Raw genomic sequence first — 24,730 nt, 5'->3', positions numbered from 1 at the left:
CTTCTTAGCCTTGAGGAACCGTGTCAGTTTTTCTTTTTCACTGATGAGCAGCAACAGGTGTTTACTAAACTATTTTTCTGACACAGTTAAACCCTTTCTAAACAGGAGGAATTCTAACTAGTCACATTTTTAGTCCTTAAACAACTGCTAGATCTTCTTGGTGTGACAAAATTGTCTGTTCAGTCTAACAGTCCTAATCATTCATTCATTAATTCATTTGATGACTTGCAGTATTTATAGAACTGCATCTTTGTGTGTATGTGTGTTTATATTATATATACCAACTCCAAGATTACCCTACAGTGGGGAAAGGGCAAATACCCTAATCCCCACTCTTTGCAATTACACATAAACCTAATGCTGGCATGGGTGTACCACTGATAAGTGAAACTACCCAAAGAACATGAATCATATATGGTTGAAAACAAGGAAGATGACACATCAGCATGCTTGAGCTGACAGGCAGCCTTAGCTCATTCTTTTTATTTTTTAAAAATTAAATAAAACACTGTTTTTTGCAGGGTGGCAAGCCCCCTTGCACCCCCGTGCTAATTATATCAACTAACTCTGACATTACACAAACACTGGTTAAGAGCAAATTTCACAACCCCTGGATTTGTGTGACCTTGCACACCTGTAAGTCTGCTGCAGTCAGCTATGCAGTAGTCATCCTAACACTCATTCATTCAGGTCACTAGCACTACACACACACGCAAACACGCGCACACATGCACACACACACGCACACATGCAGGCACGCATGCACGCATGCACGCACAGACGCACACACACGCACATACACACACACACATGCATGCGCACACACACACACACACACACACACACACACACACACACACACACACACACACACACACACACACACACACACACACATACACACACACACACACGCACAGACGCATACACACACATACACACACATGCATGCACGCACATGCACACCGCACACGTGTACACACATGCACACGTACACACACACACACACACACACACACACACACACACACACACACACACACATATATATTTATATAATTTTATTATTTTTGAGACTGTTCTTAAAGCATTTTCAGTTACATAAATAAATGTAACACTTAAAAGCACAACATAAAAGAAGGAAAAACTCTGAAAAATGCAAGAAAAGTAGTATACTGATGCAAGGACATAACTGATTTTATTCCCTTACCACATTATATTAATGCTTCTGGGGGGTTAAAAGATTCCAACCACTTTAATGGCCATTTAAATAAAGTTCATTTCTGACTCTATAACAGTCAGTCAGTCAGTTACTGAAATCATATGGGCTGAATATAACCTGACAGATTTTTCCTTAATATAATAATATTTTCTACATATAAAAAGTAAATATAACAACAAGTATTATGAATGTTTAATCATATAATGAGACCGTACATGCAAGGAAATGGAGCTTGACAAAAGCATTCCTATTCCATCAATCAGTTAAATTAAATATTACAAGGATGCTTTTTGTTTAAGTCCCATTTAGAATTAGACTATCATATTTTCATGCCTGTTCTTGGTGAAAGAGAAGAGACCATGGAAAATTTAAGGTCAATAATTGTGATGATTACGATAAAAAGGGTTGCAATCTGGGTGACGAAGAAACATAAGGTACTTACGTATTGTCGCAACCAGATGTTCACGGTTGCGACTTTCGTTTATTTCGGTAGAAACGAGGCCATGAAACAGTGTAAAGTGGCATTCAGAGTGTGTATTGCTGGGGAATAATTTTGGATTACCTTCGGGAACAAAAACAGTGGAGACAGCCCTCTTCCTGTTTTTTGCATGCTTGCATTGTCATGCCTGCTGTCGGTGTGATGGACGGACTGCATTCACTGTGTGGAAGGAATCCTTCAGAGAAGGCAAACACAGACATAGTAGTGATGGTTTTAGTGACATTTATTTTTTTAACAATTTGTAAATACAATAATGGTTAAAAGTGAGCAAGTGTGGGTTAAACAATTTCTCAGTGTCTGTGTTTTACTTCTCTGAAGAATTTCTTCTGCAGGTTCAAAATGAGACAAACGATAGTATGATAGCTGCCATGAAAAGTGTAGCGTGCCTGTGTAATGCACGCAAAAAAACCCCAGGAAGATGGTTTTCTCCACTGTCTCTGTCCCCAAAGCTAATCTGAAGTTATTCCCCAGCAAAACACACTCTGAACACCACTTTACAGTAAATGTAAAGTTTTGGGGCACTACTACACATTTACAAAGACAGTTTCAATTGCTTCATGTACTCTTGGCTGTGGTGGTATGTGCATTTTGCAACCGGGAAAATCTAGTTGCGATAATACGTAAGTACCAAACAATAATTATACTAATGCTGACACTTCAGTTTTCCTTTCAAATGTCAATTAATCTAGAAGTGCTTTGTTTAATAACCTGCAGGCCGGTAATATTGAAAGAAATTACTTTGTTACATTGTTTCATCATTAAAAGTAGGAGGAAGTTCTGAGAATGAATGGAATGATTAGCAGTCATGCATATTTTGTAATAGGTATAGAATACACTTTTACTTGAAAGAGAGATGGCCTTAAATGATTCCTGAAACATGTATGGATTATTCATCATCACAGCCATAGAATAGGACAGTCCACTGCTGAGCCACACTATCCCAGTCCTGCACATAGAGAATGCTATAAGCCTTAATCTACATTTATGTGACAGATTTGTGCACCTAACCTGACTAAAGGTCCAAGATTAGATTATGCGGGAGAAGGAGGTGTAATGTGTGAAGGGATATGACTGCAGGATACAGATAATGAGCAATATGTTGTTCTTGTTTTTTTTTTTTTTTCTAACAAGAAACATCTTTATTAAATTATCAGTTATGACATAGGCAAGCGTACATTAGATAAATGAAAACAAACCATATTGACATAATTTTAGTTGCAGGCATAATACATCACTTATAATCTATCCAGTCACTGTCAAACATTAATATAGCTCATTCAGATCATGCCTTCTTTTAAATCTACTCCTCCCCTGCATGCATTGTTCCCACAATTCCCCTTTTTTCTAAGTAATTTGTTCCTACCCTTTTCTGAAGATCCCATTTCCAGTTGCTTTATCTCTGTTACTATATTCACTACTTCTGGTGCAGGTGATTTAGAATTTTATTTCCATTTTACAGAATATTTAGCAACTGATGTTGAAAATACAGGGTTCTTTTCTTAAAATAACAATAATGCAGTCTTCTTGCCTCTAGAAGACTTTGCAAACACAGAACATAGATCACATAAAGTTTTGGGGTTTCAGGTTTTAATTGACTTCTCTCTAGAAACATGGGAAAGATGTTCTTATTTAAGTGGAGTTTTCTATTCTTGTCTTTTTATTTTATTGACATTAAAGGTGCACTTGTTAAAAGACAATGCAGAATTTCAGTGCACAGTTTAATTATGTTGCATTACATTAAGCTTCAAGAAGCAAACTTTGGCGGTGTGGTTTGTGACATGGATTTCCTCTTTCTTCATTGGCTTACATGAATATATATTACACAATTCTTTTCAACAAGTACTTGTTTACTATTAAGACAGACCTCCTGCTCCTAGGATCAGTATATAAAACCAGGCATCAGCTATGGCTGGATGGAAGCATAAATAAACATAAACCTGACAATGTAGTTAATATAGTCTACATCTTTAAAAAATCTAGCAGGAGTTCTGTGGAGATGCTGATTTCTTTCCTTTTGTGCAGTTTACCTGGATTTTGAAAACTGAAATTCTATGCGCAGTGTGCCTCACTGTAGTATAGTTTTACACTATTAGGAGTCTTTATTACAATACTACTGATGTCTGAACTATTAAACTAGTGTTGATTTCCTCTCTAGTAATTTTCTGATGCTATGCTGGCTTGCCTGAAGTCTTCTATGGCATCCCTGTTTCCTTTTAAGGGTTCATTTACAGCTGTTGCACCAAGGAACAACTTGAAATAAAGATTCCCTCACAGCCGTGCAGAACCATCTGGATCAGTGCTCTCAAAACTGAATGGCTTGAGGTCTGGATGGGGGAGGAGTCTACTGAAGTGACCAAGTGAGAACCAAAAAAAAAATCAAATTACAGTAGGATGAAGAAACCATACTATTGTGATAAATCAATTACTGTTTTACTGCAGCCTGAAACAAATGATTATCAGTGCAGGAGGAAAAAAATACTATCAATGAAGCAAACCATCAGTGATAACTATGTCACAGATGCAAGGGGAAAAAAAGTAATAATTTTCATTTTCAAATGGTTCCTCTCCACCAAATCAGTTAGGAGAACAGATTATCTCACACACACACACACACACACACACACACACACACACACACACACACACACACACACACACACACACACACACACACAAATAAAATTTAAAACACTTTCTTTTTTTAGATTAACAGTTTTTTTAAGCATAAGAAGTTTGAAACTTAGAAGTCTGTTATCTGCCCAAAAAAAAATGCACTTTTTAGGAGGAATGCACCAATATAGCTCTTACATACACAAAACGTTTATAGAATATCAGGTTTTGCATTAACATTTCCTTAACATGAAGCCTATAACTCAAATGTCATTTGCAGAAAAACATGAATTTTACAAGGAACATACTAGTTTTGCACTTATATATATGCAGGAAGGTGATAAAATCACAGGTTTTACATTAACATTTCTAAAGAACATGAAGTCTAAAACTCAATTAATTTACCAGGAAGTTCTGAATTCACTATTAAAGTGATAGAATATAGTTACTGCATAGTGAGATGGATTACATTTTAATTTTAAACCATTATTTGGGCCAGTTCTGTGTTGTTAGAGGAGCACATCTGGCCCAAGGGCCAACTGTTTGAGACTCATGAGCCACACTGTAAATACTCAACCAGTGCCAATCCATTCTTTCTGAGTGAAGAACGTCCATAATAAGCTCTTCCTAAGCAAATACTTTTCTCCTTGTTAATCTACCTGGCAAGCATATTTTAAGCATATTAAGTTATGTGAACAATTTTTTTTCTTCATGAGTTCTGAGCAACACATTGACAGATGTTTCATTGCTATGTGTCTGTATATGTCCATGGTACTTGAAGAAATCACTAGGCATTAAATATTTTAATATTAAATGTTAATAACTTCTGCTGTTCTTATTATTTTTCATTTGTAGAAGAATGTCATATATAGTCTGTGTTTCATATGCAAAACACATCGGCATTAAGACTTAAAAATTTCCTGTTGTCTATCACTATAAACACACAAAGCATAGCAGCGTGTTTCTACTTCACTATAAATAGACAAGGCATAGCAGTGTGTTTCTACATCACTATAAACAGACACGGCATAGCAGTGTGTTTCTAGCAGTGTGTTTCTACTTCACTATAAACAGACACGGCATAGCAGTGTGTTTCTACATCACTAAACAGACAAGGCATAGCAGTGTGTTTCTACTTCACTATAAACAGACAAGGCATAGCAATGTGTTTTTACATCACTATAAACAGACACGGCATAGCAGTGTGTTTCTACTTCACTATAAACAGACACGGCATAGCAGTGTGTTTCTACATCACTATAAACAGACACGGCATAGCAGTGTGTTTCTACATCACTATAAACAGACAAGGCATAGCAGTGTGTTTCTACTTCACTATAAACAGACAAGGCATAGCAGTGTGTTTTTACTTCACTATAAACAGACAAGGCATAGCAGGGTGTTTCTACTTCACTATAAACAGACACGGCATAGCAGTGTGTTTTTACTTCACTATAAACAGACAAGGCATAGCAGGGTGTTTCTACTTCACTATAACCAGACAAATCATAGCATTGTATTTCTTTCTCACTATAAAAAGGCAACACACATATCCCCTTACTTTTAATAGCTGCTGATGGAGAATGACCTACTTTGAAGGCCTGCATACAATTCTGAAGGTGTATTTGGCCTGGTTTTGGTCTGTTAGAGTGGGAACATTACCTGTTGTACAAGGAAACTATTCTCATGAGGAATGTTTGCTGCTATCAGTGCTCTCTCACTCTCTTCCTGTTAGTTTATCTATCCCTTTACCTCTTTTCATATATCATATCCTGTTTCCCCCACCATCCTAGCCAGTTTCTTCTGTATGTTAACCAGACTTAGCTACCTCCATAATATTTATAGAACTACATAGAATATTTCATTGTGGAATGACATTTGCTTGAAAAAGGGGTATTATTATCTTTTTGTTTCTGGACACTACTCCATTGATATATAGCCACCCGATAGTTTTGATTATCTGTAATGACTACTCCTAGGTACTTTTCTTGTGGATTATTTTTTTTAACTTTGACTTTCTCAACTGTGTAGTCATCCTCCTGTTCAATAGTTCCCTTATGAACCACACTTTGTTTTAATAGGTTAAAATAAAGCGGCCATCTTTTAGACAATGGCTTAGGTCTCCTTGGGTCCCTCTTGAAGCTATTTTCCCTTTTTCTATTGTTACTCAGCATAGGAAAATAGCTTTCAGTTGGATAATGTCCCCAATGTATGTATCTCTCTCTCCCCATCCCCTATCTTTCTCTTTCCCTTGCAACTGTCAGGCACCTCCACTTTCTTGTAATATGTGCAGAGGCCTAATGCTTGCATTTGAAGTCTTCCATAAGAAGCAGAGACAGCTGGCTGTTTTAAGGTAGCAACTCCCACTACATTCTTTGAATACCATCCAGGTCCTTCTCCCTGCTTGATGGCAACCACAGCTCTTCCACTAATTTCACTCATTTTTGCCTTTTAAACAGGAAAGTTAAGTCTACTCCAATGTGCTTCTTCAAAAGCACCAGTACTTTATAACAAAAGAGCAGACCCTACTGTATTCTATGTCTAATTCCTCCCATCTCTCTTCCAGTTGATCTGGCATTTCTCTGTACCAGAACAACATGATACAAAATTTCCATAAAACTGCTCTCCTTGGCCATGAGTCTTTATCCAAAGAAAGCCAAACTTCTCCATAATCAGACAGCATGTCTGCCTCCACCACCACTTTAGAAACAATAGCTGTTGGAGTTTTTTGTGCGGCAACATGCCAGTATGGCTGCCTATATGTTGCCACACAGAGAGGTCATTCAACATGGAGGTATGCATTTCCATTGCTATGCTGATGGCATTCAGCTACACTTCTCTGAACAGCATGTAACAAGTGTTACTATCTTGGAACACTGCATGAATACAATCCTTCTGTGGATTACTGATTGTCATCTGAAACTCACTCCATCAAAGACAGAGGAGCTCTTGATGCATGACTTTATTTGTCCGTCATCAGCCAAGGGTAAATTTCCAATTACCCATCCATTAGTCCAGGTTATGTTTAAATAGTGTCAGGGTTGAACTCTGCTTCATGTGGATGGGAAGCCTGTTCCAGAGTAGAGGTAGTCACTGAAACATGTATCTGTCCCTCAAACATGTTCTGTTTATATTGCAAACAAGATTTCAGTCCTCTATGCAATTCTGATGTTGTTAGTCTTGCAGATGATGCACTCTAAACCAGGCACAGATTGTCTCTCAGTAGTCTGGAAGACAATGAGTATAAAGATAAGACTTTAAGGCAGTCAGAGTATTCCAAGTAGTTAACCCCTTGTATCCTCTGTGGTCATATCAACTGTGGCACAATGACTGGCCTAATGAGCGATGAATACGATGGGTAGGACAGTGACATCCTTGGACATGGATACCATAACCTTGCTTATAAGTTGCACAATATAGAATAGTTTTCTTACAACACTAGAGACAGTGATGGTCAAAGGCCAAGTCATTGCTCACATATCTCCCCAAGTCCCCAACCTCTGGGATTACTCTTAGGGGTGTATTGTTTATGTGTAATTCCCTGGGGACATTGACTTTCCAAAGGATACTATTATACATTTTTTGCAACAAGCTCTCTTGGAGGATATTAGTGTCCACAGGGGATTCCATGATTATGCTGAGATTCCAGTCATCCATAAACTTGGTCAACCAGAGGCCTTTCACATTTGCTTTGACTTCAAAAAGTAGATGCCAAAAAGGAGCAGCCCCAGCACAGAGACCTGAGGGACTCCATTAGTGACTGACTTGTTTGTGGCGGTAGTCCCCCCTCCTGACTTCATGTGTCCTGTCTATAATAGGATCGGTTGGCTATCCAACAAGGGACACAAGGGTTTACTCCTAGTTTTGTGAGTTTGCTAACAATGGCTGAAATGGCTGAATGGGGAATAGTGTTGAATGCTTTGTCTAGGCCAAGACAGGCAGTGTGTACCATTAGCCACATGCATAGCTTTGGTGACTTTCTTAAAAAAGTTCACCAGGTTGAGGAGTCACAATCTTCCTTTGATAAAACCAAGCTGTGTGGATCCCATGTCTGATGGTTTCCTATTTCTTTATTTATAATGTCCACTATTCTTCTTTCCATGGCTTTACATATAAAACTAGTTAGACCTATGGCTTTGTAGTTACCCAGGTCAGTAGATGGCCCACCCATGTCCTTGCCCATAGTCGTTCTGCATTCTTGGGCTGGCTTCCTCTCTTTCCCTGTTCTGTAATTCCAACACGAAGAGCTCTTTTATAAGATACAATCATGCCTCATCTGTTGACAGTAATCCAATGTGTTAGGCTAAGTCCTTTGTATATACAGATAAGTAATTTTGTCCCTGTCCTGCACCCGTAGGAATCTGATTATGTAAGGTGTGATGACTTTTTCCATTTTCTTTGGTCATCCTCATTAATACAATTTTCCTCTTTCTTCTTGGTTGTCTTCAGCTTATATATCCTAATATTTTCACTTGTGATTTTCCTAATGTCCATTTTTTACACCAGTTGCCTTTATCTACCAGTGTATTTTTATTTTCCTCCTTAAATAATATTTTATTTAACAGATTATTTCCTTCAATATGTATTTAGTCCATTGCAGGCATTGCAGTGGAATCCATGTTGCTGAAACTGCTTTATCAAATGAGCTTTGAAGAGTGGGTTTCTCTTACCCCTGGAGTTTGGCTACCTCAGGAGATGTTACATAAGTTTTGCATTGCAGAGGTCACATCCTCTTGCATGGGGATGTAATTGCCTTTGCCTATAAAATATTTCTGTTCAAAAGCTCATTTGATGAGTTTTGATCGACAAGATTTTCTGTCACGGAGTGAATCACATCCATTTCTTACACATTATGTGCCATTTATTGCATCATGTATACACTGCTTTGCATTATGCTTCTGGACACATTAAATGCTTCTTCTCTGTAGTTTAGCTCTATATGACTCCAGTTGTTGCAGGGATATTTACTTGATCTCCAATTCCCATTCCCATCCCTTTCTGAATTAGTGAAGATCAGGAAAAACAGTTATTTCCTTGTTGAGGTCCTAGCCTTCTGTGCATGCCCAGTTTCATCCACAGGAGTCACCAATGTCATATCTTTCTTTACTGCATACGTTATCAGATTCTAGTACACCGTTAGAAAATTAATATCTCTCATGACTGTGGCACTTTTCCTCATTAGCTGTCTTTTAATCCTGTTCCTTAGCATGCCAGTTTACTCAGTATCTGCGTCCAACAGACTGTAAACCATCATTAATCACCAAGGATTTCATGGCTGTCCTCTAATAGTAATAGTAATAATAATAATAATAATAACAACAAACAGCTTATCAATCTCATTTTATTCCTGTTCCTCATCCTCCTTCTAAAGCAGGATAGAGCAACTTCTGATACTTGCTTAAAGTACATATACCTGTCTATGTCACATATAGAATGGTAGTATACTTCCAGTATCTATGTCACATGTAGAATGGTAGTATACTTCCAGTATCTATGTCACATGTAGAATGGTAGTATACTTCCAGTATCTATGTCACATGTAGAATGGTAGTATACTTCCAGTATCTATGTCACATGTAGAATGGTAGTATACTTCCAGTATCTATGTCACATGTAGAATGGTAGTATACTTCCAGTATCTATGTCACATGTAGAATGGTAGTATAGTTCCAGTATCTATGAAACATGTAGAATGGTAGTATACTTCCAGTATCTATGTCACATGTAGAATGGTAGTATACTTCCAGTATCTATGTCACATGTAGAATGGTAGTATAGTTCCAGTATCTATGTCACATGCAGAATGGTAGTATACTTCCAGTATCTATGTCACATGTAGGATGGTAGTATACTTCCAGTATCTATGTCACATGTAGAATGGTAGTATACTTCCAGTATCTATGTCACATGTAGGATGGTAGTATACTTCCAGTATCTATGTCACAAGTAGAATGGTAGTATACTTCCAGTATCTATGTCACACATAGAATGGTAGTATACTTCCAGTATCTATGTCACATGTAGAAAGGTAGTATACTTCCAGTATCTATGTCACATGTAGAATGGTAGTATACTTCCAGTATCTATGTCACACATAGAATGGTAGTATACTTCCAGTATCTATGTCACACGTAGAATGGTAGTATATTTCCAGTATCTATGTCACATGCAGAATGGTAGTATACTTCCAGTATCTATGTCACATGTAGGATGGTAGTATACTTCCAGTATCTATGTCACATGTAGAATGGTAGTATACTTCCAGTATCTATGTCACATGTAGGATGGTAGTATACTTCCAGTATCTATGTCACACGTAGAATGGTAGTATACTTCCAGTATCTATGTCACACGTAGAATTGTAGTATACTTCCAGTATCTATGTCACATGTAGAATGGTAGTATACTTCCAGTATCTATGTCACATGTAGAATGGTAGTATACTTCCAGTATCTATGTCACACATAGAATGGTAGTATACTTCCAGTATCTATGTCACACGTAGAATGATAGTATACTTCCAGTATCTATGTCACACGTAGAATGGTAGTATACTTCCAGTATCTATGTCAAATGTAGAATGGTAGTATACTTCCAGTATCTATGTCACATGTAGAATGGTAGTATACTTCCAGTATCTATGAAACATGTAGAATGGTAGTATATTTCCAGTATCTATGTCACATATAGAATGGTAGTATACTTCCAGTATCTATGTCACACGTAGAATGGTAATATACTTCCAGTATCTATGTCACATATAGAATGGTAGTATACTTCCAGTATCTATGTCACACATAGAATGGTAGTATACTTCCAGTATCTATGCCACATGTAGAATGGTAGTATACTTCCAGTATCTATGTCACACGTAGAATGGTAGTATACTTTCAGTATCTATGTCACATGTAGAATGGTAGTATACTTCCAGTATCTATGTCACACGTAGAATGGTAGTATACTTCCAGTATCTATGTCACATGCAGAATGGTAGTATACTTCCAGTATCTATGTCACATGTAGAATGGTAGTATACTTCCAGTATCTATGTCACATGTAGAATGGTAGTATACTTCCAGTATCTATGTCACATGTAGAATGGTAGTATACTTCCAGTATCTATGTCACATGTAGGATGGTAGTATACTTCCAGTATCTATGTCACACGTAGAATGGTAGTATACTTCCAGTATCTATGCCACATGTAGAATGGTAGTATACTTCCAGTATCTATGTCACATGTAGAATGGTAGTATACTTCCAGTATCTATGTCACATGTAGAATGGTAGTATACTTCCAGTATCTATGTCACATGTAGAAAGGTAGTATACTTCCAGTATCTATGTCACACGTAGAATGGTAGTATACTTCCAGTATCTGTGTCACATGTAGAATGGTAGTATACTTCCAGTATCTATGTCACATGTAGAATGGTAGTATACTTCCAGTATCTATGTCACATGTAGAATGGTAGTATACTTCCAGTATCTATGTCACACATAGAATGGTAGTATACTTCCAGTATCTGTGTCACACGTAGAATGGTAGTATACTTCCAGTATCTATGTCACACGTAGAATGGTAGTATACTTCCAGTATCTATGTACACCGTTAGAAAATTAATATCTCTCATGACTGTGGCACTTTTCCTCATTAGCTGTCTTTTAATCCTGTTCCTTAGCATGCCAGTTTACTCAGTATCTGCGTCCAACAGACTGTAAACCATCATTAATCACCAAGGATTTCATGGCTGTCCTCTAATAGTAATAGTAATAATAATAATAATAACAACAACAAACAGCTTATCAATCTCATTTTATTCCTGTTCCTCATCCTCCTTCTAAAGCAGGATAGAGCAACTTCTGATACTTGCTTAAAGTACATATACCTGTCTATGTCACATATAGAATGTTAGTATACTTCCAGTATCTATGTCACATGTAGAATGGTAGTATACTTCCAGTATCTATGTCACATGTAGAATGGTAGTATACTTCCAGTATCTATGTCACATGTAGAATGGTAGTATACTTCCAGTATCTATGTCACATGTAGAATGGTAGTATACTTCCAGTATCTATGTCACATGTAGAATGGTAGTATACTTCCAGTATCTATGTCACATGTAGAATGGTAGTATACTTCCAGTATCTATGAAACATGTAGAATGGTAGTATACTTCCAGTATCTATGTCACATGTAGAATGGTAGTATACTTCCAGTATCTATGTCACATGTAGAATGGTAGTATAGTTCCAGTATCTATGTCACATGCAGAATGGTAGTATACTTCCAGTATCTATGTCACATGTAGGATGGTAGTATACTTCCAGTATCTATGTCACATGTAGAATGGTAGTATACTTCCAGTATCTATGTCACATGTAGGATGGTAGTATACTTCCAGTATCTATGTCACACATAGAATGGTAGTATACTTCCAGTATCTATGTCACACGTAGAATGGTAGTATACTTCCAGTATCTATGTCACATGTAGAATGGTAGTATACTTCCAGTATCTATGTCACATGTAGAATGGTAGTATACTTCCAGTATCTATGTCACACATAGAATGGTAGTATACTTCCAGTATCTATGTCACACGTAGAAAGGTAGTATACTTCCAGTATCTATGTCACACGTAGAATGGTAGTATACTTCCAGTATCTATGTCACATGTAGAATGGTAGTATACATCCAGTATCTATGTCACATGTAGAATGGTAGTATACTTCCAGTATCTATGAAACATGTAGAATGGTAGTATACTTCCAGTATCTATGTCACATATAGAATGGTAGTATACTTCCAGTATCTATGTCACACGTAGAATGGTAATATACTTCCAGTATCTATGTCACATATAGAATGGTAGTATACTTCCAGTATCTATGCCACATGTAGAATGGTAGTATACTTCCAGTATCTATGTCACATGTAGAATGGTAGTATACTTCCAGTATCTACGTCACACGTAGAATGGTAGTATACTTCCAGTATCGATGTCACATGTAGAATGGTAGTATACTTCCAGTATCTATGTCACGTGTAGAATGGTAGTATACTTCCAGTATCTATGAAACATGTAGAATGGTAGTATACTTCCAGTATCTATGTCACATGTAGAATGGTAGTATACTTCCAGTATCTATGTCACATGTAGAATGGTAGTATATTTCCAGTATCTATGTCACATGCAGAATGGTAGTATACTTCCAGTATCTATGTCACATTTAGGATGGTAGTATACTTCCAGTATCTATGTCACATGTAGAATGGTAGTATACTTCCAGTATCTATGTCACATGTAGGATGGTAGTATACTTCCAGTATCTATGTCACACGTAGAATGGTAGTATACTTCCAGTATCTATGTCACACGTAGAATGGTAGTATACTTCCAGTATCTATGTCACATGTAGAATGGTAGTATACTTCCAGTATCTATGTCACATGTAGAATGGTAGTATACTTCCAGTATCTATGTCACACATAGAATGGTAGTATACTTCCAGTATCTATGTCACACGTAGAATGGTAGTATACTTCCAGTATCTATGTCACACGTAGAATGGTAGTATACTTCCAGTATCTATGTCAAATGTAGAATGGTAGTATACTTCCAGTATCTATGTCACATGTAGAATGGTAGTATACTTCCAGTATCTATGAAACATGTAGAATGGTAGTATACTTCCAGTATCTATGTCACATATAGAATGGTAGTATACTTCCAGTATCTATGTCACACGTAGCATGGTGATATACTTCCAGTATCTATGTCACATATAGAATGGTAGTATACTTCCAGTATCTATGTCACACGTAGAATGGTAGTATACTTCCAGTATCTATGCCACATGTAGAATGGTAGTATACTTCCAGTATCTATGTCACACGTAGAATGGTAGTATACTTTCAGTATCTATGTCACATGTAGAATGGTAGTATACTTCCAGTATCTATGTCACACGTAGAATGGTGGTATACTTCCAGTATCTATGTCACATGTAGAATGGTAGTATACTTCCAGTATCTATGTCACATGTAGAATGGTAGTATACTTCCAGTATCTATGTCACATGTAGAATGGTAGTATACTTCCAGTATCTATGTCACATGTAGAATGGTAGTATACTTCCAGTATCTCTGTCACATTTAGGATGGTAGTATACTTCCAGTATCTATGTCACATGTAGGATGGTAGTATACTTCCAGTATCTATGTCACATGTAAAATGGTAGTATACTTCCAGTATCTATGTCACATGTAGAATGGTAGTATACTTCCAGTATCTATCTCACATGTAGAATGGTAGTATACTTCCAGTATCTATGTCACATGTAGAATGGTGGTATACTTCCAGTATCTATCTCACATGTAGAATGGTAGTATACTTCCAGTATCTATGTCACATGTAGAATGGTAGTATACTTCCAGTATCTATGTCACATGTAGAATGGTAGTATACTTCCAGTATCTATGTCACATGTAGAATGGTAGTATACTTCCAGTATCTATGTCACATATAGAATGGTAGTATACTTCCAGTATCTATGTCACATGTAAAATGGTAGTATACTTCCAGTATCTATGTCACATGTAGAATGGTAGTATACTTCCAGTATCTATGAAACATGTAGAATGGTAGTATACTTCCAGTATCTTTGTCACATGTAGAATGGTAATATACTTCCAGTATCTATGTCACATGTAGAATGGTAGTATACTTCCAGTATCTATTAAACATGTAGAATGGTAGTATACTTCCGGTATCTATGTCACATGTAGAATGGTAGTATACTTCCGGTATCTATGTCACATGTAGAATGGTAGTATACTTCCAGTATATATGTCACATGTAGAATGGTAGTATACTTCCAGTATCTATGTCACATGTAGAATGGTAGTATACTTCCAGTATCTATGTCACATGCATACCTCTCAACCTAGAAACATCAATAATCTGGACAAGGCCCATGAAAAATAGGTACAAATCTGTATGCTGTTTAAAATAAAATTTTGCATACATAATTATGTAACCTCACCCACGCCGATGGAACTGTGGGGTACCAACTTTCAAACGCAAACTGAAAAATAGACAACCAAAATATGGTACCAGAGTCCCCCTGCAACCATTCCAATGTCCCATTACCTGGCTATTTCATCCCATTAACCATAAACACTAATGTGTGCATACTGCTTTACTTCTACAATGATTTGGATTTTATTTTTACACTTTACAGCACAATGCACAAACACTAATACATCTTCTAAACAAAGCAATACTGTCTCACAATGAAAACAGACTTGGCATTAAAACTTCTCTGCCCTTGAAACTCACATTCATTAAACTAGCATTGAAACCTATACCACATCCAAAGAAAATGCATCTGGCCAGTGGTGGATAAAAATACCTTTGGGCTGTTATCAAATCATTGGCTCCTTGCACACAAAACAAGAAACATGCATGTGTTCTTTGATACACCTTTCTGACTTTATAAAATTATATTCCTTGTATAATACAGAACACTTGTTATTGCACATTTTAAATTTATTGCTTAAAATTTTTTCAGCAGGCAATGAAACAAAATGCATGAACCAGTAATGACAAAACTGCCCAATTCAGAACATTGGCATCTTGCACAGCTTCTTACACTTTTTTTTTTGGGGGGGGGGGGGCAAAAGGCCAAAATCCAGGGACACATTTTAAACATTGCTTGTATAATTTTGGAAATTCACAAATGGTGGTGGCTACAGAACCAGTAGAACAAAGAATCTTTTGTGTTGTTTCCTTCAAATAATGTACAAAAAGAGTACCTGGCATCAACTACCTCCTACACATTAAGCATTGCACCAACAGTATGCAAATTCTACAACTACAAAACAGGAAAATGCTCTTACTGTTAAGAGTGCAAAGCTTGCATATATAGCACTTACAGAAAGTGGACTTTCTAAACATGAACAAAGATGAAAACTTTAAACACTTCAAAGACATTGGTATTACATCATGTATTGCCATATCTGCAGCACTGTTATTAAACAGAACCACAAACAAAGTCTAAGAATTCATAGGAAAGCCATTCAGTTTTGTAATGAAACCTGGGTGCCTGAATAGAATTTCAGCCTTCCTGCTGAAACTTCAAGTCAGCAGACAGCCTTTTGTTAAGAATAAAATAATCCATTATAATTTAGTTTGCTATTATTTCAGAGGCGCTGTTTTGTTACATTGAACACTAAAGTACAACATGTATCACCTTTCACATGTGCTTTCCACAAAACAGAGCGACAGCTCAAATATCTGCACTGTAATGAGTACAGGAAGCTGCCAACAAAACAGCCATTATGCATGCAAAAATAGCTACCCACAGAAACTGAACTACAAGGAAAAATATGAGGAAAACGTCCTACACAACCATGTTAAAATGTACAGAGCTGAAAGCAGCACGGGTAGCTTCAAACGACTGCATTAAAAATATTTAAAACGCTATACAAGGAGCAGAAGCAACGACGCATTTCTTCACTCGGTAATAGTGTCCTTCACTTTGAAACAACAAAGGATTAACTACTTAAAAGGAATGGCTGACCAACCTAGCAATTTCTAATGGTCATTAGCTTGGCCTGTCTTTGATAAAACATGGTAAACACCACTTCCCTGCATCTCATGCACTGTTCAGACTGGACAATCTTGTCTAATAAAGTTATAAAACTGCTGCGTGCAATAAAGAAAATCCTTCACTAATGCAACCATATTCGGAAAGAAAAAAAACACTAAAGCTTTAAGGAGAATATTCTAGGTGTATTACCATGTAACCCCCTAAACAAACTGTAGCTAGGCTAGGGAAAGAAATATATTAACACACACACACACACACACACACACACACACACACACACACACACACACACACACACACACACACACACACACAAACACACACACTCCTTACGATAACTGCTTGTAGCATGATGACAGCCATGAATCAAAAAGATTTTCTGCAATGACTTCTTGCAGCATTTGAACATATCCAAAACACACACACACACACACACACACACACACACACACACACACACACACACACACACACACACACACACACACACACTCTACTACTTGCACCACTTGAACATATCCAAAATGCACACACTCCTTACCTTAACAGATATCCAAAGCAATGTTCTCCTCCACAACGATAACTGCTTGCAGCATTCTCCGACAGCCATGAATCAAAAAGATATACAAAATGAAGTTTTCTGCAATAATAACTACTGTTTGCAGCATTTGAACATATCCAAAGCGACGTCCGATGATAACTGTTCACGCCCGCTTGCAGCATTTGAACAGCCTTGAGCTCCCAGCCGGAAATGTGGGCAGAGCTCAATTCCGGTAGGCTGGTAGCACCGATGGCACTGACGTCAATTTAAAACGAAATGGAAAAAAATCGGAAATGAAGGGGTGCCACTCGGGAATCGTGGCACCCCATCATTTGGACCCCAAAACTCAATAAAAAACGAGTAATGTGTGTGTGTGTGTGTGTGTGTGTGTGTGTGTGTGTGTGTGTGTGTGTATGTATAGTTACAATTCAAAACATCTAAATTCAAAATATTGAGACCATAACACCCAAAACCCAGAACATTGAAACTTTGCATCACAACATTGAACACTACAAATCACATAAAAATAACATCCCCTCCAGCTATAACAACACCAAACTAACAAACACACTTTTTACTACGTTTCTGTACCCCCCATGTGGGGGGGGGCTCTTCTCCCCACACTCCCTGTAAATTAAATGTACCAACTCCGAGATCGCACTACAGTGGGAAAAAGTGAATTTCCTAACCCCACTATATCTCGATCACTGTAAAGAATGTACACATAATGTCTATATCACTTACTTGTATTGCCTAAAAACCACATAGAGAGTGGCAAAATAAACACTATATAAATAGTATAAATTCCTACACTATCTAAATAAAAACTACAACATCTCATACTGATACCACAAAAATAACAGATTAAACTATAACATTTACATGTTTCATGATATACTATTCCATATTATACATTTTCGATGTTATGAGATTCATTGTTATAAGTTTTAGATGTTTTGAAGTGTAACTGTATATATATATATATATATATATATATATATATATATATATATATATATATATATATTTTTTTTTTTTTTTAATTGTATAATTTTTGCCCCTTACCAGCAGCCTTGAAGGTGTTTTGTGCATTCACTGGCTTCACAGCAATGAGAACAGTTTTCATTTAGGGACTGAACCCTGCCCCTTAGTAGTGACATAAACACTTAAATTACTGTATGGGACACATATGCCCCCATCAGTCTGCCCATGTTTACTTTTCCCATATGGCAACAGGGGCCATCATCATAGACTTGGGCAGCCACACCTGCATCCTCTCAACCCTGCCCCCAACTGTGTGACAAGGCTTCGACTCTCCAAGAATGCCCTGTTGTTGGAGCTGCAACACAAAATGGGTGAGATTCACCATCCCTCCCCCCAGACATCACCCCCCTCCCCTGCCAATGTTGTCAGCAGCCCAAGGTGTCAGATTAACCTTGGTCTCCTGGGCTAGTTAATGCTATGGTTGTCTAACAGGAGGTCTTAAAACATTTCATAATAAGACACTGCAGGAATATCTGAGCAAGATATCTACTGTCACCCTGTATCCTTTGCCTTTAGAAGCAACAGAAAGTAAAATGATCAGGTTCTCAAGTTCTTCTAAATGTCACTTATCTAGGCATACATTTCCTGTTTTATAGTCTCTTTTCTGATGAGCAGACTGCAGAGGCAAGACCTCCTTTCTCTGGGTGATTCACCTCTTAAAACACTCAGAACTTAAGCTTTTATTTGGTCGTAAAACAAATAATGTCATTATAAACCAGTTTATAAGATACTGACAACTTTTGATTTCTTTGAATTTCATAAACTAAGCATTATTTTTTTAACCTCATTCCTGCAATGGTATTCTGTTCCCTTACTATTCTTCACCAAATGTGTGTATTGCAAAACAGAACACTGATAAAATGCTCAGTTTGCAAAGAAATTAAATTTATAGGCTGTATGCAGTAAGCCCTTTTATTTGAACTTTCAAGACTTTCTTCAGATTTGGTTGACAGACCGCAAAATTGTTAAGCTGTCTAGTGGTTTCTGTAGTACCAGCGGTCCTATGCCCTGAAGATACCAAACTACCACTGATAGTCATTAACCTAGTAACTGCCTGTGTATACTTGTTTGTTGGATCACTCCATAAGTGAAATGGGAAGGTGTGTCTGCAGTCACATAGCCTGGGCAAAAGTGATGAATAATAAATAGAAACAACAAAGGATCCAAATAAGTTTACAGTCACCTGGTAGAACTGCAGTTGACTGAAAACCCACTTTACTGAAACTGAGTGAAACACATTTCACTGAATCACCAATGACAGAAAAGTGTAGAAGTGTAGACAGTGTGTGATGGTGCCAGTTTTGAGGATATGATTTGCTAGGGAAGTGAGACTAGTGAATTTATAGATGTTTGCTTTGGTGCACCAGCACTGATTCATTGTGTATAGTGTTTTTGTTTTCTTTTCACCATGGTTATGTGACAGTGGAGTTAGTATATATAATTAAGTGGGGGATGGGATGCAGGGGGGCTTGCCCCCCCCCAGCAAAACTTTGTTGTATGTTCTATTTTGTTATATAGAATGTTTTCTATGATTTGTGATTCGGTGAAATGAGGTTTCAGTCAACTGGGTTTTCAGTCAAATTAGGTTTCAGTCAAGTAGGTATTCAAGTCAAAATTTTTCAAACATTTGAGTTTCAGTCAACTGGAATTCTATCAAGTGAAAGTAAACCATGCTGATAAAAGTATTATGCTAACAAAGCTAAATATTTGTGAAAAGAAAAGCAGAAAGAATCTAGATAATATTATTTGTAGAACAGTACATACTACACAATTAGAACACATTAAAGTTAAATGCTTTAACAAAAGGAAAAGGAAAAAACATTTGAGAGTTATTACAGGTACGGAACCTAAGCCAACTCCATGCCACAGAAGGGTGAAGCGTGGACTGTGATCCATTCAATGAGGATTTGAGTAGTGAACTCTGCACTGGAAGATCCAGTTGGACAGAAAGAGGGATGAACAGACATGAAGGGGCAGTGCCCACTTGTCTCTCTCTCTCTCTCTCTCAGGACAAGGTTGGGGGATGTGCATGACCAGGAAATATATGTGAGTCTTATTTTTCCCTGGTGAAGACCAAGAAAACAGCCAGGCAGTACCTCCACATAGGGGTGAGTACAGGATATCCTCTGGATATCAACTCTTTGCAGAAGTGAGGGGTGGGCCAGCAGTGGCATCAGCTGGGTGTGATATCCACAAGATGGGGACTGGATGGTAAAACTTAAACTCAGAACCACTTCAGTGGCTGCCTTAATGAAGTTCCCGCTTGACCAGCCTTTAGCCTCTTTAATGGCCATTTTGTTGAGAAGGAGGGCTGATGGTCACCAGGCATCAGGGACAAAGCCTCCCCCCCAAAAAAGCATAGACTATATTGTAAAATGAATGTATGATATATGAGCCATGAATCACAAGTGCCCCCCAACACATGTGAAGATAATATAATCACGTATGCAGTGTACAATATACTAACCATCAGGTTTACCTGCTGACAATAAATGAAAAGGATCAGTGTGATATGCAATCTGACTTGAAGTTCTTGTTTTGCAGATCAGGATATTATTCATCTTACAGGTGTACAACAGTGTTATTCTTCTACTCCTGACTAGACTTTAAGTTTTCTTTATATTTTATGTTGTCTGACAAAAAGGATACAGGGAATACATCATTGTCAGTTGTATCTAGTCATGCTACTTGTAGTAAATAACTCACATTGTGTTAAGGATGTTTTTTGTCCATTATGAATGTACTATTAACTTCTATATTTCACTTTGTTTTACTTTCTTTCCTTCTTAGACGTAAATTTTGGCTTAGATGTAACAAAGTATTCAAGAAGATGGGACAAGAACTTCAAACACATATTCTTCTAGACTAAATTATCACATTTCATCAACATGTGATAAAACTGAACTTCTAATCATTTAAGATCTAATGTTCATAATTGAAAACATTGACAACCAAAAAAAAATCTTTTTTTTTTTTTTTTGCAAGGGGCAAGCCCTCCAAATGCCTAACACCCCCTACTAATTATAGATACCAACTCCAAGATTGCACTACAGTGGGGAAATGACAAATTTCCCAAACCCTGCTGTACCACAATCTCACTCAGAAAAGCGGTGCTATCACTATTCAGTGTAGAAAAACACTGATGGCATCAAATGTTTTTATGTGTCACTATCTGCACTTTCAGCATTGTGTACACACTGTTGGTTGGCTTTCAACATTTTTGATTTCAGCATTATTACTTTTTGTCTATTGTCAGGTACTCATATACACTTACCATTGCACTTGTAGCTTGTGTTGTGGCAAAAAGAGGCTGGAAAAGACCAGTTCACTTAACTGGTTAATAAAATAAATAAATAAATAAATAAATAAATAAATACATAAAATTAAAAATAGTATGTGACATGTCTCAACAGACAAATGGGGTTGCATCTGGTCACCTTATTTAGGAATTTGTCCTTGTAGAGGTGAAACACTCTGTAGCATTACCTGACTGATCAAGTGATGATTTTCATCATACAGTCCACCCTTGCCTGTGTACGTAATATGCATCTCTACAACTGTTGGTAAAGAAGGTAGGAGATGATTTAGTAGAAAACTATCTGAGATACTAAACAAGACTTTTTGCCAAAATATACATTTTTTTGCAAATAAATGCAGGTTAAAATAAGGGAAATAAGGTAAAAAAGAAAGAAATACAGTAGCAATACTTACATAATCAGAGGTAGTGGTAGGAATACTTTCTTTGTCCATTTTTTAATGTCTTGTTAGCTTCAAATGTAGTTAAATCAAGAGATTTCTGAAAGTTTTGCCAACAGCTTCTGTAAGTATTCAAACCTGTATTATTTGAAAAATAGGATACATGCTCAGATACAGTTTTCAAGCAGTCTAGGTTTTAGCCCTGGTATGCAGTTCTGATGTACTACGGAACTGAACTGGGCTGAATGACCCAGTACTGCTCAGCACAAACTTAGGAGAAGATGTACTGGAAATTCATTTACAGCAAGCCCTAATATATTAGGACACATAATGTGCGAAGCGCAATGAGGAAGTAAGCACAGTGATTCAGCGAAGAAAAACAACTGTGACAACTAGTTATTTATTTAATACATAGATGTGTCTACAGTGAGGTTTTCAGTAATGTCAGATGTATAACGAGAGAATTGCTAGTTTGATGCATTTCTGCCAGTAAAATTAGTAGCAATTTAAACTTGTAGTATTTTTATTTTTTTTTAAATCAGTTTGCAGTGTATGTTTGTAGAACATCCTGAATTGCCATTGTAGTGATATCACAGTTTAATTTTAATGGAAATGTATCTAAATAACAAAGGAAAAAGAATATTAGCTGGCTAAGGTTAATTAGAATGGTAGACATTCCTCTGGTAGATATCACAGAGGAAAAGACTGATTATGTAGTGTGGAGGACTGAGCAGATAGGTTTTCTAGTAATTCTAGTAATTGTGGGAACAGGAAGGTTGGCTTAGGGTGTCTCAGGAAAAATTAATTCATGTCTTATACATATATTATGTCTGTGCATGTAAGCTTGATAGGTAAAGGCAGTCACTTCCAGAAATAGGGGATATATTGGATTACATATCTGTCACACTGTCTGGTGTTGATATGGTTGTATAGGTTTAGATATGTAGTGTGGGCATTTGTTTTATCACTAGTTCTGTTAAGATGAAGGAGTTCAAAGAATATAGGTTTATTCATATGGTAAGAAAAGCAGACATCACTCCTCAGGAGTCTGTATGGCACTAGGTAGAGGGATAGAGATTTTTGATACCTGAGATGTGGAAGGGTCAGGACATAGTGGAAGGAGAGTCCAAAGCAGAGTACATTTGGTGGTCATGTTTGGAAATGAGTTCTTGAGGAAGAGTCAAGTTATAAATGGTACTTGTAATTTTGACGTATTTGAATAACTTAAGTGGGACGCCAGGGGTAGCTACACGTGAGTGTGCTTTTTGGCTGACAGGAACAAAGTACAGCAGCTACAGCAGGAGGAAGGGATGCACTGAAGTTTCTTGGCAGTGATGAGTAGAAGCACTTTCTATAGTTAAAGGGAGGGTAGCTTATAAAGTAAAAGGAAAATGGCACAATTATTCTGACAGAAACAGTAGGAAGGGAGAGGTGAGGTCCATTGTTAACAGTTTTTGAGTCAATAAGGTATAATTTGACTTAATTATGGGGAAAAATACTGTTTGTTCATTACTATGGATCACTATCTATTTTAAGTGTTAGTATTGACATCCCACTGTCACTCTTCTTGAAAGGATGATGTAAGGAGGGTTCATCTGAGAGGCTTATTCTCCTGGCTTGGTTGTGGTAATTGCATGTGTCAGTTGTTCATATATCTTTCTGTATCAGTCTTCTGTTTATTAAGAAGAATAATGCTTGGCAGATTGGCCACTGGAAGACAAAGGTGGCATTTACATGTGACCAAAGAGAGAGGGGCCATCACAATCGTACATGCACAATGAGACTGGTGCTGAAGCCATGAATGGCTATGTCACTTTTTTCTGGAAGCCATTATGTAAATGCTGCATTTCTGCTTGTTCTTTTTAGTATTTTTAGTGTCATTACTGGAGAGTTGTTGACATTTTTGAATTCTAGGACCCTGATGCTTATTCACAGCAGTAGAGAAGTTATTATTTCATGACGTGGGGTTTAACGCCATGCTGGGGAATGGAACACAGGGATGAGACTCTGTTATATTAGACAGAAAGATCTTCAGGCTCCTGTATTATGAGAGAAATGTTTAAGGCTTTGCTTGGATTAAGGCTGGGAGACAGTTTTTAGCATTGTTGCTGAATAAGTGGAAATAGAATTTATTCAAGGTTTAGTGAATAATTTAGAACATAGATTAAGGGATGAGGGTTCTTTGTTCTGAATCATTTAGACAAAATTATTGACAGAGCCTTTATTTGTACTCCTAGTAAAAATGCATGTGAGGGGTCGTTGGATTAGGTTACTCATGTTTTTGAAGGAGCTTCAGAATACAGAGATGTGTTTAGTAGAAAGCCAGAAGACAGTAAGTTATTTGCATAGAAATATATATAGTAGAATGCTGGTTGGTTTCAAGTTTGTACAGCTGGATAAGAGGATGACATTAATTTGCGGTTCCAAGAAGGCAGGCTTCAGTTTAACACCTCTGTCTTTTGTGTGCATGTGTGTGTGTGTGTGTGTGTGTGTGTGTG

The 24,730-nt window shown here is 37.2% G+C and overlaps 1 protein-coding gene across 1 annotated transcript in view; it reads right to left on the bottom strand.

Moving 5' to 3' along the window:
• The window catches only part of LOC122809303 (C-X-C chemokine receptor type 3-2-like), a 46,269-nt gene extending 23,743 nt beyond the window's left edge, over nt 1-22,526 (bottom strand). The window contains exon 1 of the mRNA XM_044080693.1: nt 22,248-22,526. Within this exon, the coding sequence (XP_043936628.1) occupies nt 22,248-22,286 (39 nt within the window). The 5' untranslated portion in view covers nt 22,287-22,526. The remainder of the gene's footprint in view (nt 1-22,247) is intronic.
• Between the last annotated feature and the right edge of the window lie 2,204 nt (nt 22,527-24,730).

This window comes from Protopterus annectens, chromosome 8.part0 (genome assembly GCF_019279795.1).
Source record: "Protopterus annectens isolate FY-2018-M chromosome 8.part0, PAN1.0, whole genome shotgun sequence".
NCBI lineage: Eukaryota > Metazoa > Chordata > Ceratodontiformes > Protopteridae > Protopterus > Protopterus annectens.
This window is presented reverse-complemented; position numbering and strand designations above follow the sequence as displayed.